The 14,435-nt window shown below is 47.3% G+C and overlaps 1 protein-coding gene across 1 annotated transcript in view; it reads left to right on the top strand.

Moving 5' to 3' along the window:
* The window catches only part of LOC107113379 (exostosin-1), a gene marked incomplete at its 5' end in the record, with an annotated part of 62,107 nt that overhangs the window by 43,996 nt on the left and 3,676 nt on the right, over positions 1–14,435 (top strand). Inside the window, 2 exons of the mRNA XM_015414703.1 lie at positions 11,384–11,544; positions 13,973–14,144. Of these exons, the coding sequence (XP_015270189.1) occupies positions 11,384–11,544; positions 13,973–14,144 (333 nt within the window). The remainder of the gene's footprint in view (positions 1–11,383; positions 11,545–13,972; positions 14,145–14,435) is intronic.

Here is a 14,435-nt window from a genome sequence, read left to right as displayed (position 1 = left end):
GCCTTAAAGAGAGTGGCTGATTTCGCACTAGAGCCGCCTCGCTGTTGCGCCCCGGTTCTATTGGTCAATTTCACAATTGGTCGTTAATCCCCAAAAAACAGGATCATGAAACTGCGGGGAAAATCGGGCGAAGCCGCGGGTCAAAATCAGCCGCGCGGGTTCGGGTGTGAAATTGACCAATAGAACCGGGGCAAAGGACGGCGCAACAGCGAGGCAGCTCTAGTGCGAAATCAGCCAGCCAGTTTGTTGTAGTGGTTAAGTGCGCGGACTCTAATCTGGGAGAACCAGGTTTGATTCCCCACTCCTCCACTCGCAGCTGCTGGATGACCTTGGGCAAGCCATAGTTCTGTCAGAGGTGTGAGTAGTTTCTAACAGAGCTCTCTCTGCCCCACCTACCTCACAGGGTGTATTTATGTGGCACAGTTAATGTGTCAGGGTTCCCAGACCCCCGGTCCAGGTGAGGGATTCCCCCCAGTTTTCAGGGCTTCTGTCCACAGCTGGCCAGCAGGGAATCCCCGCCTCGAACAGCAATGTCAACGTAGCAATGCTCTGCTTTGTGGGCAAAACTCTGTAGCTTGACCATAGACCAATTTTAACCCTAGAGTCTGCCCAAAAAGCAGAGTGTCGTCGCCGACGTGATAACAGCACTTTCACGATCTTGCCTGGCATCCCTAACGTCCGCTGCTTTATGAAGCAGAAGAAAACTGGTTCCCCCGCCCCCAGCATCCTGCAGTCTAGAATTTGACACAAGGCCGATGACAAAGAGGTGCAAAGATGAGGATAAACAGGAAGAAAACACATTCATTCCTTTGGAGAGCCTGTAGGGCATAGTGATTAGTGTGCTGGACTAAGAGCAGGGCGATTCAGTTTCAAATCCCTGCAAGCTCATGAAGCATATTGGGTGACCTTGGGCCGCTCCTGTTCTCAGAGGGTGGCTGTTAATAAAATGGGAGAAGGGATGACGAGGGGAGGGGCTGTGGCTCAATGACAGAGCATCTGCTTGGCGTGCGGAAGGTCCCAGGCTCAATCCCCGGTGTCTCCAGTTAAGGGATCTGCCAGCAGGTGATGGGGAAGACTTCTGCCTGAGACCCTGGAGAGCCACTGCCAGTCTGAGCAGACAATACTGACCATAAGAACATAAGAGACGCCAATGATGGATCAGGCCAAAGGCCCATCCAGTCCAACACTCTGTATCACACAGTGGCCAGAAATACCAGTGCCATCAGGAGGTCCACCAGTGGGGCCAGGACATTAGAAGCCCTCCCACTGTTGACCACCCCCAAGCACCAAGAAGACAGAGCATCACTTGCCCCAGAGCCCCTATCTATACCTTGTGGCTAATAGCCACTGATGGACCTCTGCTCCATATGCTTATCTAATTCCCTTTTGAAGCCCTCCATGCTTGTAGCCGCCACCACTTCCTGTGGCAGTGAATTCCATATGTTAATCACTCTTTGGGTGAAGAAGTACTTCCTTTTATCCGTTCTAACCCGACCGCTCAGCAATTTCATGGAGTGCCCACGAGTTCTTGTATTGTGAGAAAGGGAGAAAAGTACCTCTTTCTCTACCTGCTCTTTCCCATGCATAATCTTATAAACCTCAGTCATGTCACCCCTCAGTCGTTGTTTCTCCAAGCTAAAGAGCGCTAAGCGCTTTAACCTTTCTTCATAGGGAAAGTGTTCCAACCCTTTTATCATTCGAGTTGCCCTTTTCTGCACTTTTTCCAAAGCTATAATATCCTTTTTAAGGTGTGGTGACCAGAACTGCACACAGTATTCCAAATGAGGCCGCACCATTGATTTATATAGGGGCATTATGATATTGGCTGATTTGTTTTCAATACCCTTCCTAATAATCCCCAGCATAGCATTGGCCTTCTTTATTGCAGTCACACACTGTCTCAACATTTTCAGTGAGTTATCTACTACAACTCCAAGATCTCTCTCTTGATCAGTCTCTGCCAGTTCAGACCTTGATGGACCAAGGGTCTGATTCAGTATAAAGCAGCTTCATGGGTTCAGAAATCGCCCTGAGCTCCTTGGAAGGAAGGGTGGAGTAAAAAATGTAATAGAGAGTGACTGAATCATCTTCAAAAGCTTTATTTAAAAGTTAGGTGTTTGAGGAGGTCTTTGAAGGAAATGAGGGTTGTGGCATCGTATAGCCCTGACTTGTGGGTTTCAGTACAGCAGGATACTGCTACTGATGCATGCAAGTTAAGCGTGTTAGCACACATACATACAGTTATGTAGTTAGACAAGGAAAAGACTATGCAGAGCACTGAATTCCCTAGCCACTGATCGCTGGAATTTCTGTTCAGGTACGATGCCCTGGCCTCTGCAGTTTTTATCGGAAATTGCCAAATTCTTTCATGCTTGTCCCTACAACATTGAGGTCTAGAAACTTGAGCAGGGTTTGTTAATAAGCTGAAAGCTAAGCTGTTGAATTTGTACCCGCTGCCAAGTCTTGCTCTTGTACAAGGCTGTCTGTGGCTTCCCGTCCTTGTCATCCTCTTTCCAGATGTGATGTAATGGTTTGAGTGTCAGATTAGGATCTGGGAGACCTGAGTTCCAATCCCTGCTCTGTCGTGGACGCTCGCTGGGTGACCTCGGGCCAGTCACTCTCTCTCAGCCTAAGCTACCTCACAGTGCTGTTGTGGGGATACAGTGGAGGCGAGAAGAGCAATGTAAGCCACTTCAGGTGCCCATTAGGGATAAAGGCAGGATAGAAATTAAGTAAGTAAATAAGCAAATAAATGAATAGAGCCATGGCCAGCTAGCTGTCCACCAAGGTGGACAGAGACTCGAACCCAGAACTGCTGGTGAGGAGGTGTGATGCCTTTTAAAGGTTCTTAAACGGCATCGATTGAAAGCAAGGGGATGTGGCCCAAGGTTGGCCCGATTTAAACATGAGATAATGTTTCCCTGAATATTTCCTACTTTCAAATTTGGAATGATAAAACCTGAAAAATCCCCCGAAGGGTTTCTTCTGTTCTTTCATCTCTTGCCATTAATGAAGGTTGTGCCCTTTTCATTCATAATGAAATTAAGTATTAAGCCCTTTTTTATTCCTCCAGGTAAGAGGCCAAAATGCCATGTTGCATGCTGGGAGGAACACGCATGTGGGTCATAATTAGAAACCTGCGTGGGTTGAAGGTGGGGATAAAAAAAGGAAGACGAGAGCGGAAGAGCTCGTTCGGCGGCTGGCTCCCCCTCCCCTTCCCCCCCCCCTCTTGCGCAGGTCCGATAATCCGTCCTGCCGCTCACCGTCGGCTTTACAGCAGAGTTATTAAAAGAAAGCTATGAGACTTGCACATAATATATTATCTGCTGCTAATCTTTAATGTTCGTTTGGCATCAACAGTATCCTGGGGGTGATGGTGCAGAGTAAAAGAAGTGATGCCAGTCCTGCCTGGAAGATTCACAGTCAAACTAGGTGGAGCAAAGGTGATAAAAGTAGCATGGATAGTCCGGCGGGGGAGGAAGGCTGGTCCAGGCAGGGCTTCGGGAAAGTGAGAAAAGGAAGGAGGGTGGTGGAATCCCCTTTCCATAACTGGGTGGAGCCCCGGGTGAGTGGGAAGAGGACCTTCTTGACACCCAGAAGGTCCCAGGTTCAGTCCTTCGCATATCCAACTAAACTATTGAAGGCTTCCTTAAGACCCTGGAGAATTCCCAATTTCACATCTGGTTGGCCCCAAGAGAGCTTCATAGCTGAGCAGAGGTTGACTGATGTTATTAAGACACATCCTGCCTCAGTGATGGCGAACCTTTTAGAGACCGAGTGCCCAAACTGCGACCCAAAACCCACTTATTTATCGCAAAGTGCCAACACGGCAATTTAACCTGAATACTGAGGTTTTACTTTAGAAAAAACAACCCCTACATTAACTTAAGATGATCCAAACAAAGTGAGGAAAGCAATCCCAAATGCTTTCATTTACTTAAAATTATTTGGCAGAGGATTCGACACTTTAATGATGGTCTGGGCCTGGCTGGGGCAGTGGCACGTGTGCCCACAGAGAGGGCTCTGAGTGCCACCTCTGGCACCCGTGCCATAGGTTCGCCACCACTGTCCTATCTTTTCCCATGGCTCAAAGTGGCTGACAAACTCATATTTAAAATCACAGAGAATCATAGAGTTGGAAGGGTCATCTAGTCCAACCCCATGCACAATGCAGGAAATTCACAAATACCTCCCCCCCACACCCCCAGTGACCAGAAGGGGGGGACCCTCCAGGATCCCTGGCCAAACTGGTTTGGAGAACAGTTGCTTCCTGGCTCCAGTGTGGCGATCAGCATTTCCCTGGGCATGTAAGAAAGGGCCACAAGAACGACTCACTGATGCAACCCTTCTTGCCCTCCCTTCTTTTGATCTGCCTATGCTCATCGAATCAGTATTGCTGTCAGATGGCCATCTAGCCTCTGTCTGAAAACCTCCAAAGAAGCCCACCACCTCCCCTCCTTAGAGCTGGCAACCCTACATTCCCCTCAGTGCCTGTTGGTAGGCAACTAAGCTTGGTCCTGTCACCTACTTTGGCCTTTGGGAGAAAACACATTGGGGCCAATCCTGATAGGGTTGCCAACTCCAGATGGGAAATTCCTGGAGATTTGAGGGATGGAGCCTGAAGAGGGTGAGGTTTGAGGAGGGGTGGGACCTCAGACAGGTACACTGCCATAGACTCCACCCTCCAAACCAGTCAGTCCCACATAGGGAACCATTGTTGCCAATCTCCAGGTGAGGGCTGGAGAGCACTCAGTATTACAACTGCTCTGCAGAAGGGAGGGCAGAAGTCAGCTGAAGTCAAAGGGGCAGATAATGGTAGGTTGGTGGCTAGCTGGGAAGGAGATGGGGTTGCCAACTACATGCTGACAAATTCCTGGGGATTTGAGGGGTGGAGCCTGGAGAGGGTGGGGTTTGCAGAGGGGTGGGACCTCAGACAGGTAGAATGCCATAGACTCCACCCTCCAAACCAGCCATTTTGTCCTGGGTAACAATTGCTGCCAATCTCCAGGTGAGGGCTACAGATTACTCACAATTACAACTGCTCTTCAGGTAGCAGAGATCAGTTCCTCTGGAGAAAACAGTGGACTCTGTCATTATACCCTGCTGAGGTCACCACAGCAAATTGACACTGTTTGCCCAAAGCCAGAGCACTCCCCCAGAGCCTCTTTCTAGATCTCGTTGTATTGCTTTCACAACGGGCTTTACTGCTAGTATACAATAACTCCCCAAATGCCACTCTCAAATGCTTGCAATCTACACATGATTGGAAGCCCTGGAGCCTTGTAGAATTTCCTAAATACTACTAGAGTTGGCACACACACACACCCCCCAAAAAACCACACACATATCTCACAAGGGAGCCCAGTCTATAGGCCAATAGCTTTGATGGAAAAAGCACAAGCTGTGGCCAGTGGTGGGCTGGCCATCCTAAGCAGGGGACGGCTAGCAGCCTGAAGATTGCAGCTGGGGCACGCAGTCATATGGGAACAGATGGCCTAATAGATAGGTGGGTCCTCAGCCCTGAAGGGCTTTAAAGTTCTTGAAACTGGAAATAGGCTGTCAGCCGATGTAGCTGATGTGTTTCTGTTGGCTAGCCCCTGACGATAACTAGGCAGCTCCATTCTGAACCAGCTGAGGTTTCTGAGTTGTCTTCAAGGGCAGCCCAGAGTATAGCGCATTGCAGTAATCCAGTTGTGAGGATATATGGATTGGCACGGCCAGATTGGCTGAGTCTAAGAAAGGAGAGAGTTGGTGAACCAAGTGCAGCTGAGAGAAGGCACTTTTAGCCGCTACATCAGCCTGCTTTTCAAACAGCAAAGGTCCATGAACACCCTCGAGCCCTTGACCTGCCTTGCAGTACCAATTCCACTCCACCCAAGGCCTTTCCCTGATGTTGCCTCCGGCACTGGCATTCACAGAGTTACTGCCTCTGGGTATGCAGGTATCCTTGAGTCACCATAATTAGTAATAGACTTCTCCTCTTCGAATCTGTCTAACTCCCTTTTAAAGCCATCTGTGTTTCTGGGCATCACTACATCCTCTAGCACTGAATTCCACAGTTTGTTTATTTGTTTGTTTGTTTTATTCGATTTTTATCCCGCTCCTTTCCCTGCCAGGCAGGGCTCAGGGCACCTAATCACTTATTGAGTAAAGAAGTATTTCTTTCTTTCTGTCTGGAACCTATTGCCCATCAGTTTAACTGGCTGCCTTCAAATTCTAGTAATTTTGAAAGAGGGAGAAACAGCTCTCTCCATTTTCTCTACCCCAGACGTAACTTTATAAACTTCTATTGTGCCCCCCTCTTAGTCCCATTTTTTTTAAAACCAAAAAGTCCCAGACTCTTGCACCTTGTCCTCATAGGAATGGTGCTTCAACCCCTTAATCGTTTTGGTTGCCCAGTTCAGTACATTTTCCCAACTCCACCGTATACTTTTTGAAATACAGCAATAAGAACTATGCATAATATTCCAAATGAGGTCACACCATAGCTCTGTACAAAGGCATTACAATAGGGGCAATTTTATTTTCAGTCCCTTTCCTAATAATCCCCAGCATGGAGTTTGCCATTATCATCATCATCATCATCATCATCATTATTATTATTATTATTTATTTATCGCTCAATCCTGCAGAGCTTGCTGGCTCTGAGCGATTTACAATTACTCATTCACGCGGGACTAACAATGATTTATGGGGGTAAGGGAGGACAACATATATCTTTTAAATCACACACACATCCACAGTCGGCGAGGGTTTGCTCAGCTGCAGGGTCAGACGTATTCCGTCAGCATATTCACTTCGGCTCGGCTAGATGACGTCAGCTTCTCCAGGTCTTGCAGTGCCGCACTGCCACCACCTGGCCGGAATGGCCCATTACAGGCATCTCAGAGTCGAAGAGATTTTTTCTTAGGCTTTCAATCTCGCGAGCTGAGCATTCCAGTCGTCGGCTAACACCTCCCCCACTGGGGGGGTCTTTGGTGTGCCCACCCTCTCTAAGGAGTGGTACCCATTTTATCTACTCGCTGAAGCTTTCGAACCGCTGGGTGGACGGCGAGCTAGGGACAAGGCTGGTAGCTCACACCAACGCGGGGCTAGAACTGACAGCCGTACTGTTCAGCTCAGGTGTTACTAACCAGAGGATAAATCCTCTGTGCCACCGCTCCCCATTCACCACTGCCGCACACTGAGTCGACAGTTTCACTGAGTAATCCACTACAACCCCAAGATCTCTTTCGGTCTCAGTCTCAGCTAGTCAGACCTCATCAGCATATCCCTAAAGCTGGGATCGGGGTGGGGGGTGTTCTAGTGTGCATCACCAACATTGGACTTCATTTGCCATGCTGTTGCCTACTCACCCAGTTTAGAGAGATCCTCCTGGAACTTTTAACCATCAGCCTTGTTTATTGTACTTACTTTGTACTCAGACCGCGTCAGGCAATAAACAATGCAGTAGGACTGGAATTACAAAATAGAAAACAATGCCACAACAAAAAAATTATAAGAGATGACAAAATGAAACTACAGCAGACAGTGCAGTAAGAGCAAGATAATACGTTCAATAAACAGTGGGATAGGCTCTGGTCTTTTATAAAGGAGCATCTTCCTGAAGCATTCCTTTATTCTGCAGCCCTGTTTCCCTTATAAGAATGCACTCCTGGACAATTCTGTTTCGCATGGGAGCCTTCAGGCAAGCCATTCCACAAGGTGGGGACCACAACGGAGAGACCCTGGGTATGGTCCGCAGTGGTTTATACATGTTTGCAGGGCGGCACTTTTAGAAGGCTCAGCTGCACCAGACTGTCCTGACGGAATCTAGCAGGTGGTCCTGCAAATTTGTTGTTGTTCAGTCGCACAGTCGAGTCCGACTCTTCGTGACCCCATGGACCAGATCACGCCAGGCCCTCCTGTCTTCCGCCGTCCTCTGAAGTTTGCTCAACTTCCTGTTCGTTGCATCTATGACACTGCCTAACCATCTCATCCTTTGCCATCCCCGTCTTCTTTGACCTTCAGTCTTTCCCAGCATCAGGGTCTTCTCCAGTGAGTGCTCCCTTCTCATTTGGTGGGCAAGGTATTTGAGCTTCAGCTTCATTATCTGGCCTTCCAGGGAACAGTCAGGGTTGATTTCTTTTAGGATTGACTGACTGCAAATACGTGGGTCCAAATTGTGTAGGTGATAACCAGTACCTCGAATTGGAACTTGCTAACTGATCAGGAACGTGTGGAGTGACTGCAGAGTGGGTGTAAGAGGCTGCAATTTTCTAAACCAACTTGAGTTTCCAAGCTTACTTCAAGAGCAAATCCATGAAGAGTGCATTACAGTAGTCCAGCCTCAAGGTGACAGTGGCATGGATCGAGGGGACCAGACCGTCCAAGCCTGGGTTGTCATCATCCTGAATTATCTGGTACCATCTGCAAACTTGTCCACCACATTGCTTGCCTGGAGTTCCACATAATTTATGAACATCTCGTATGTGTGCGTGGTAAGTGCCATCAAGTTGCTTCCAACTTATGGCAACCCGATGAATTAATGACCTCCAAAACATCCTATCCTTAACAGCCTTGCTCAGGTCTTGCAAACTGAGGACGGTGGCTTCCTCGGTTGAGTCAATCCATCTCCTGTTGGGTCTTCCTCTTTTCCTGCTGCCTCCAACTTTTCCTAGCATTATTAGCTTTTCCAGTAACTCTTGTCTTCTCATCACGTGACCAAAGTACAGTAGCCTCAGTCTGGTCATTGAGCTTCCAAGAAGAGTTCAGGCTTGATTTGATCTAGAACTCACTTGTTTGACCTTTTCACAGTCCATGGTGTCCATAAAATTCTCCTCCAACATCTCATTTCAAAGGAATCAACTTTCATCCTGTCAGCTTTCTTCATTGTCCAGCTTCCACAACCCTGCATAGTTATGGGGAATTCTGTGGTGTGAATTATCTTGACCTTGGTCACTAGGGACAAATCCTTACACTTAAGGATCTTTTCTAGCTCCTTCATGGCTTTCCTTCTCAGTCTCAATCTTGTTCTGATTTCTTGGTTGCAGTCCCCCTTTTGGTTAACTGTGGAGCCAAGGAATAGAAATTCCAGCTTCTTCATAGTCAATCTGAAAGTTGTATAATTTCCCATCAGTCATTAGTTTTTGTCTTCTTGAAACATAGAAACCCAGTCTTAAATGGGCCTACCTTTTGGTAGACTTTACTTAGTTGGATTGTTAATTTCAGCCCTATGATGCAGTAATTTGGGAAATTTGCAGTTGCCAGTAATTAAATGAATCAATATGCACAAACACACAGCGACCAGGATTTTCTTCAAGGAAAGGAATCAGCCCTTGATGGAGCAGATTTATTCTTCTCTCGACATCCTATTTATATTTATTGCTCCAGGTATTAAGATCAATTTTATTGCATTCCCATTAGCTCTAGCTCTTATCCTTCTAGATCAATGGATCCCAACCTTTTCAGTATGGTGACCCACAAGTCCAAATGTATTTGTTATGGTGACCCATCCAGGGCTGGCCCAATGATTTGGCACGATAACCTCGTCACCCATCTAGTTCAGCATTCCATTATCTATAGTGGCTGACCAACAGACATCGCACTAAGGGTGTAGCTGCCCCCACTATGAACCCAAAGCAACTGGCATTCCCAGGTACACGGTCTTTGCATATGGAGGCTACATTCCAGCCTTTAACCATCCTCTTCTTCTCCATTACTCATTCTAATCCCCATAAGATTCTAAGAAGCTTACTCTAGTAACCCTCAGACATGTTTTACTTGACTGGCTGGAGAACAAAGCCTAAGGCTGGGGGACTTGGGAATGTCCAGTCTTGCAAAGAGGAGGTTGAGGGGGGACAGGATGGCTCTCTTTAAGTATTTGAAGGGCTGTCACATAGAGAAGGGCAGGGAGCTGTTCCTGTTGGCGGCAGAGGAGAGGACTCGCAAGAATGGGTTTAAATTAATGGCAGGAAGGTACCAGCTGGATCTTAGGAAAAACTTTTTTACAGTCAGAGTTGTGCAACAGTGGGATCAGCTGCCTAGGGAGATGGTGAGCTCCCCCTCCCTGGCCGTCTTCATGCAGCGGCTGGACGAACCCTTGTCAGGGATGCTCTAGGCTGATCCTGCACTGAGCAGGGGGTTGGACTAGATGGCCTGTATGGCCCCTTCCAACTCTGTGATTCTAGGATTCTAGGATTTATATGCCATGAAAGGGGGGGGGGGAATGCCAACTAATGTACAGAAGATACTGTTTCCAGGATCAGATGTTGATTTCCAAAATACACAAGAGAGCAATGGACAGGACAGAGATGGCCATTAGGGAGAGCCAGCCTGCAGCCCATTTTCAGGGTCCCAACCCACAGGTGGGGAAGCACTGTACTAAATATTCCAGCATATCTCAGTGCGGAGCAACATCACATTATACAAATCACAGGGCAGCCTTGGCACTATTTTGTGTCTCCGTGACCTCATTCTGCATCACAGGCCGGCAGGTGCGAGAGAACGAACAATGCGATGATGCAAAGTGTGATCAAAGTTACACGACACATCACCGGGGGTGGGGGAGACAAGAGTTCTCCTTGGGACTGCCATTTTCAGCAACAGGACTGTGTTTCTCAGAACATGCCTTTGGTGTGTATGTTTTGGTTATTATTTATATATTCTCTCACTTTTGAACTAAAATTCGCTCCCCACACAGCTGGCGGGAATTAAAAATTAATAAAGATGATGTTTGATTAAATGTTCCGTGGGGGGAGACGATTTCTGTTTGAGCCAGATCCAGGCACGGAGGAAGGTTCCGGATTGCTATTCTGCCCTCTCTCCGTGGCGTCATCCATGGCAGTCAGAAGCTGGAGGGAAGAGGAACTCTTCAAGCGCAGTAGGAGCTAGACACAATTGGAGGACTTCTCGCCCTCTCTCTAATGATCTCATTGATTGCAAGTGGAGTCTGGACAGAGGGGAGTTCTCAGAGGCGTCTTTATTCTCCCTGCTTAATTAAAACAATGGCACTTTCCCCCCACAGGACTGAAGCGGCAACTTTTTTGATTAATTCCCACACAGACGCAAAACACTTGCCACCACACACGTGCGCAGTCATTTCCCCACTAGTTGTAAACTTTTGCTGTGCGAAAAGTCAAGCCTACGAAATGTTAATGTGATTCTCTGGAGCTCGAGACTCCCGTTAAAAGGGAAACATTAAAATGTGCATAATTACAGGGCAAAATGTCAAGCAGTCAGTTTAATTTACTGATGAATACAGAGAATTAATGTTTTGCAACAGTTCCAAGATTGCAAATTATGAATTAGTGGAAAGGTAATATTTTGTTTTGCTGACATTTTTTTTTGAGACTGTTTGATTACCGCTTGCCACGTTATGGAGGTTTGGTTTTCTTGCCTGCAGGTGGATTTTGCCTTTACGGTTTGGCAGAGCTTTCCGGAGAGGATTGTGGGCTATCCTGCCCGCAGCCATTTTTGGGACAACACCAAGGAGCGGTGGGGCTACACATCTAAGTGGACTAATGACTATTCCATGGTATTAACCGGAGCTGCTATTTACCACAAGTAAGAAGTTGGGAGCGTCGCTTGTATTTAAAACCAGCTGTATAGACTCAGCAAAGGGAGAGTCTTAAAACAGATCTCCGATGTGCTCCTAAATTCACTGGGAGAATCTAGATTTAATGAAGTTTGTTGAAGTGATTGTTAGGAGCATCCCTGGGTTGGCAATGGTAAAACATAATGGCAAAAGTTGGTAGGAGGGAAATAGAAAGAACTGGCACTTTAAACAGAATTGGCACTTTAAACTGAAGAAGGGGAAGGAAAATCTAAGATACCACATAATCTTCTGGCTGTTATACTTAAAGAATGCTGTGACAACCCAGGATACACTTGAAAGGGGTTCTTCAGAGTGGTGCCTATGAAAACTTGCTGTGATTGGTGGGAAGGAAAAAGTACCCTTCACATGCTCAGAGACCTTCTGTACTCTGCCATTAAAACAAGGGTCTTTAGGTGGAACCATGGATTACTTTAAGGCCATGGGAATATATGCCCACCTCTCTTTTCTTCTCCCCTAGCACATTTTTGTAAAAACTTTTTAAAACACCAGTTGGAGACTTGAGACGGTCTAGTTTTTGAGTTTCTGTTTAAGTGGATAATGACTTTTAATTCACAGTTTCAAGATCTGGCAATCATTATTGTGTGTGTTGGGTCTCTTTGAAGCCAGTTGCACTTTGAAAGCCATCTAAATGTTCTCTTGTCTCTTGAAGGGGGGAGTGGAAAGCTTCAAAGAAGGCCCCCCCAAAATTCTTCAAAAGCTAGAGAGCACCCTTGGCATCAGAAGACTGTGGTCACATCCAAAACAAGTCAAGATTTGGGTTGGCTGACCATCAAAGACACCTAACCAGCCCCAGACCCCCCCCCCCTTCTTCCCAGGAGCTGTGCTCCTGTCTGTTCCTCAGGATCATTTGCAATTATTTGTGTGGCAATTACAGAAGAGCAGAGACACTGAAGGGGAACTTCATGTTGATGTTTAAATAAGTTGTCAACAATCTTTGGTCTCTCCCCTATGGGCAGAAAATAGTTCTTTGTCAGATCCAACGTTCAGTCACAGGAGAGGCAGATGTTCAGATCTCCTTAAGTTAGAGTCAGCAAGTAGCAGTTCCTCAGCCAAAGCCATTCGTGCCCTCCAACAACACCCCCTGCAGGCATTCCTCTTAAGTGGCCTTCTTAGACTTGCGGGCACCGATAGGGCTAAAGGGAGTGCAAGAAGTTACATATGCCTCCCCCTACAGTATAGGCACAATGTGTATGGGAAGCCCTGGTTGGAAAGGCTGGAGCCCTAAGTGGTGGGGTAGGGAAGGTGGTTTCAGTTGGGAATAGAAGGGAGCAGGGCTATTTTTGGGCAGGAACGCACAGGAGCGGAGTTCCGGCTGGCTTCCAAGTTGGCCACGCCCGGCAGGGACTCATTAGCATAATAGGCCACACCCAACAGCAGAAACTCATTAGGATTGGCTACATTAGGGGTGTGTGGCCTAACATGCAAAGGAGTTCCTGCTACAAAAAAGCCCTGGGTTTTGACAACAAACAAGGTAAACAGAATAACAAGCAAAAGCTGGGTGTGGCTGGGTAAACACACTTCTTGTCACATGTGGGGTGGGGCAATGTGCTAATGCGCTGTGCTGTCGGGGGGGTGGCCCAATATGCTAATAGGCTCCTGCTGTTGGGTGTGGCCTATTATGCTAATGAGTTCCTGCTGGGCTTTTTCTACAAAAAGAGCCCTGGAAGGGAGTCATGGAGGACCTTTGTCCAAGGGCCCATAAAACCTGCAACCAGCTGTTCCATGAATCCCAAAGGAATGTGAGCTCTTCAACTTCAGATGGTTTGAGGAACCCCTTATGGACTGAGATGTACTAACGGCAACAAGGTGATTAAGCCTGGTGGTTTTGGGGTGAAAAGTGGTCTATCGCAGTGGTCCCCACTGTTGCGGTTGTCGTCACCATGGTGCTCCCTGACTTCTTCTGTGAAGAGCTTCTTTCCCCAAACAGTGGCCCAATCCTGGCTTTCCTGCACCTCGTTGAAGTAGAAAACTCCAGGAGACATTGCCTTTGGGTCCACAGAGAAATAGCTTTCTCTGTTATAGGATAACGCTTGGCTTGAAATTTCCCAACTTTCTGCTATCCCCCCCCCCAGCAGTTTTTAGTTGGTCTCACCTTCCATGGGCAGCCGTTTTGTGAAGCTACCCACTACAGTCTTTCACAATTCCAGAAGTATTTGCAAGCTGAACAAGGTTATGGCCCCCTGGTCTAGGGACTCAGGACTCTCTTGCCTCTACTAGGTAACCTTTTGCCCTTTGGCCAGTAATGACTTTAGAAACTGACAAGTATGGGGTGTCTGCTTGACAGGAGGACTGCCAAAATCTCATTTCTCCTGGTTTCTGTGCCGCCTCTGATGTCTAAGCGTCCTCACTAATTTTTTTATGTTGACGTTTTTCCAGATATTATCACTACCTGTACACGCATTACCTGCCTGCCAGCCTGAAGAACATGGTGGACCAACTGGCGAATTGTGAGGACATTTTAATGAATTTCTTGGTGTCAGCTGTGACAAAATTGCCTCCAATCAAAGTAACACAGAAGAAACAGTATAAGGAGACCATGATGGGACAGGTACAGGCCACCTTCTTCAAGCATTTCCCCCCCAGCCTACTATAGGCCCATTATTGAGATGTATAAATCAGTACCACCTGGGCCGTAGCTACTGTGGGGCTATTCAGGGCTCCGCCCCTTTCTTAAAGGGACAGCCCCACAGGCCTCTTCCTAGAACAATCTGTGATCCTTTCATCTCTTTTGTATAAGTCCTCAGTGTAGAGAAAAGCTTTGCAGCCGGATCACAGATTGTTCTAAGAAAGGGGCCAGGGAGATCAAGGAGGAAAGAAATTGGGGGGGGGGGGGGCGTAC

The sequence above is a fragment of the Gekko japonicus genome, unplaced genomic scaffold (assembly GCF_001447785.1).
Source record: "Gekko japonicus isolate JY-2015 unplaced genomic scaffold, Gekko_japonicus_V1.1 scaffold1251, whole genome shotgun sequence".
NCBI lineage: Eukaryota > Metazoa > Chordata > Lepidosauria > Squamata > Gekkonidae > Gekko > Gekko japonicus.
Note: the sequence above shows the minus strand (reverse complement) of the source record. Positions and strands in the feature narration are given on the sequence as shown.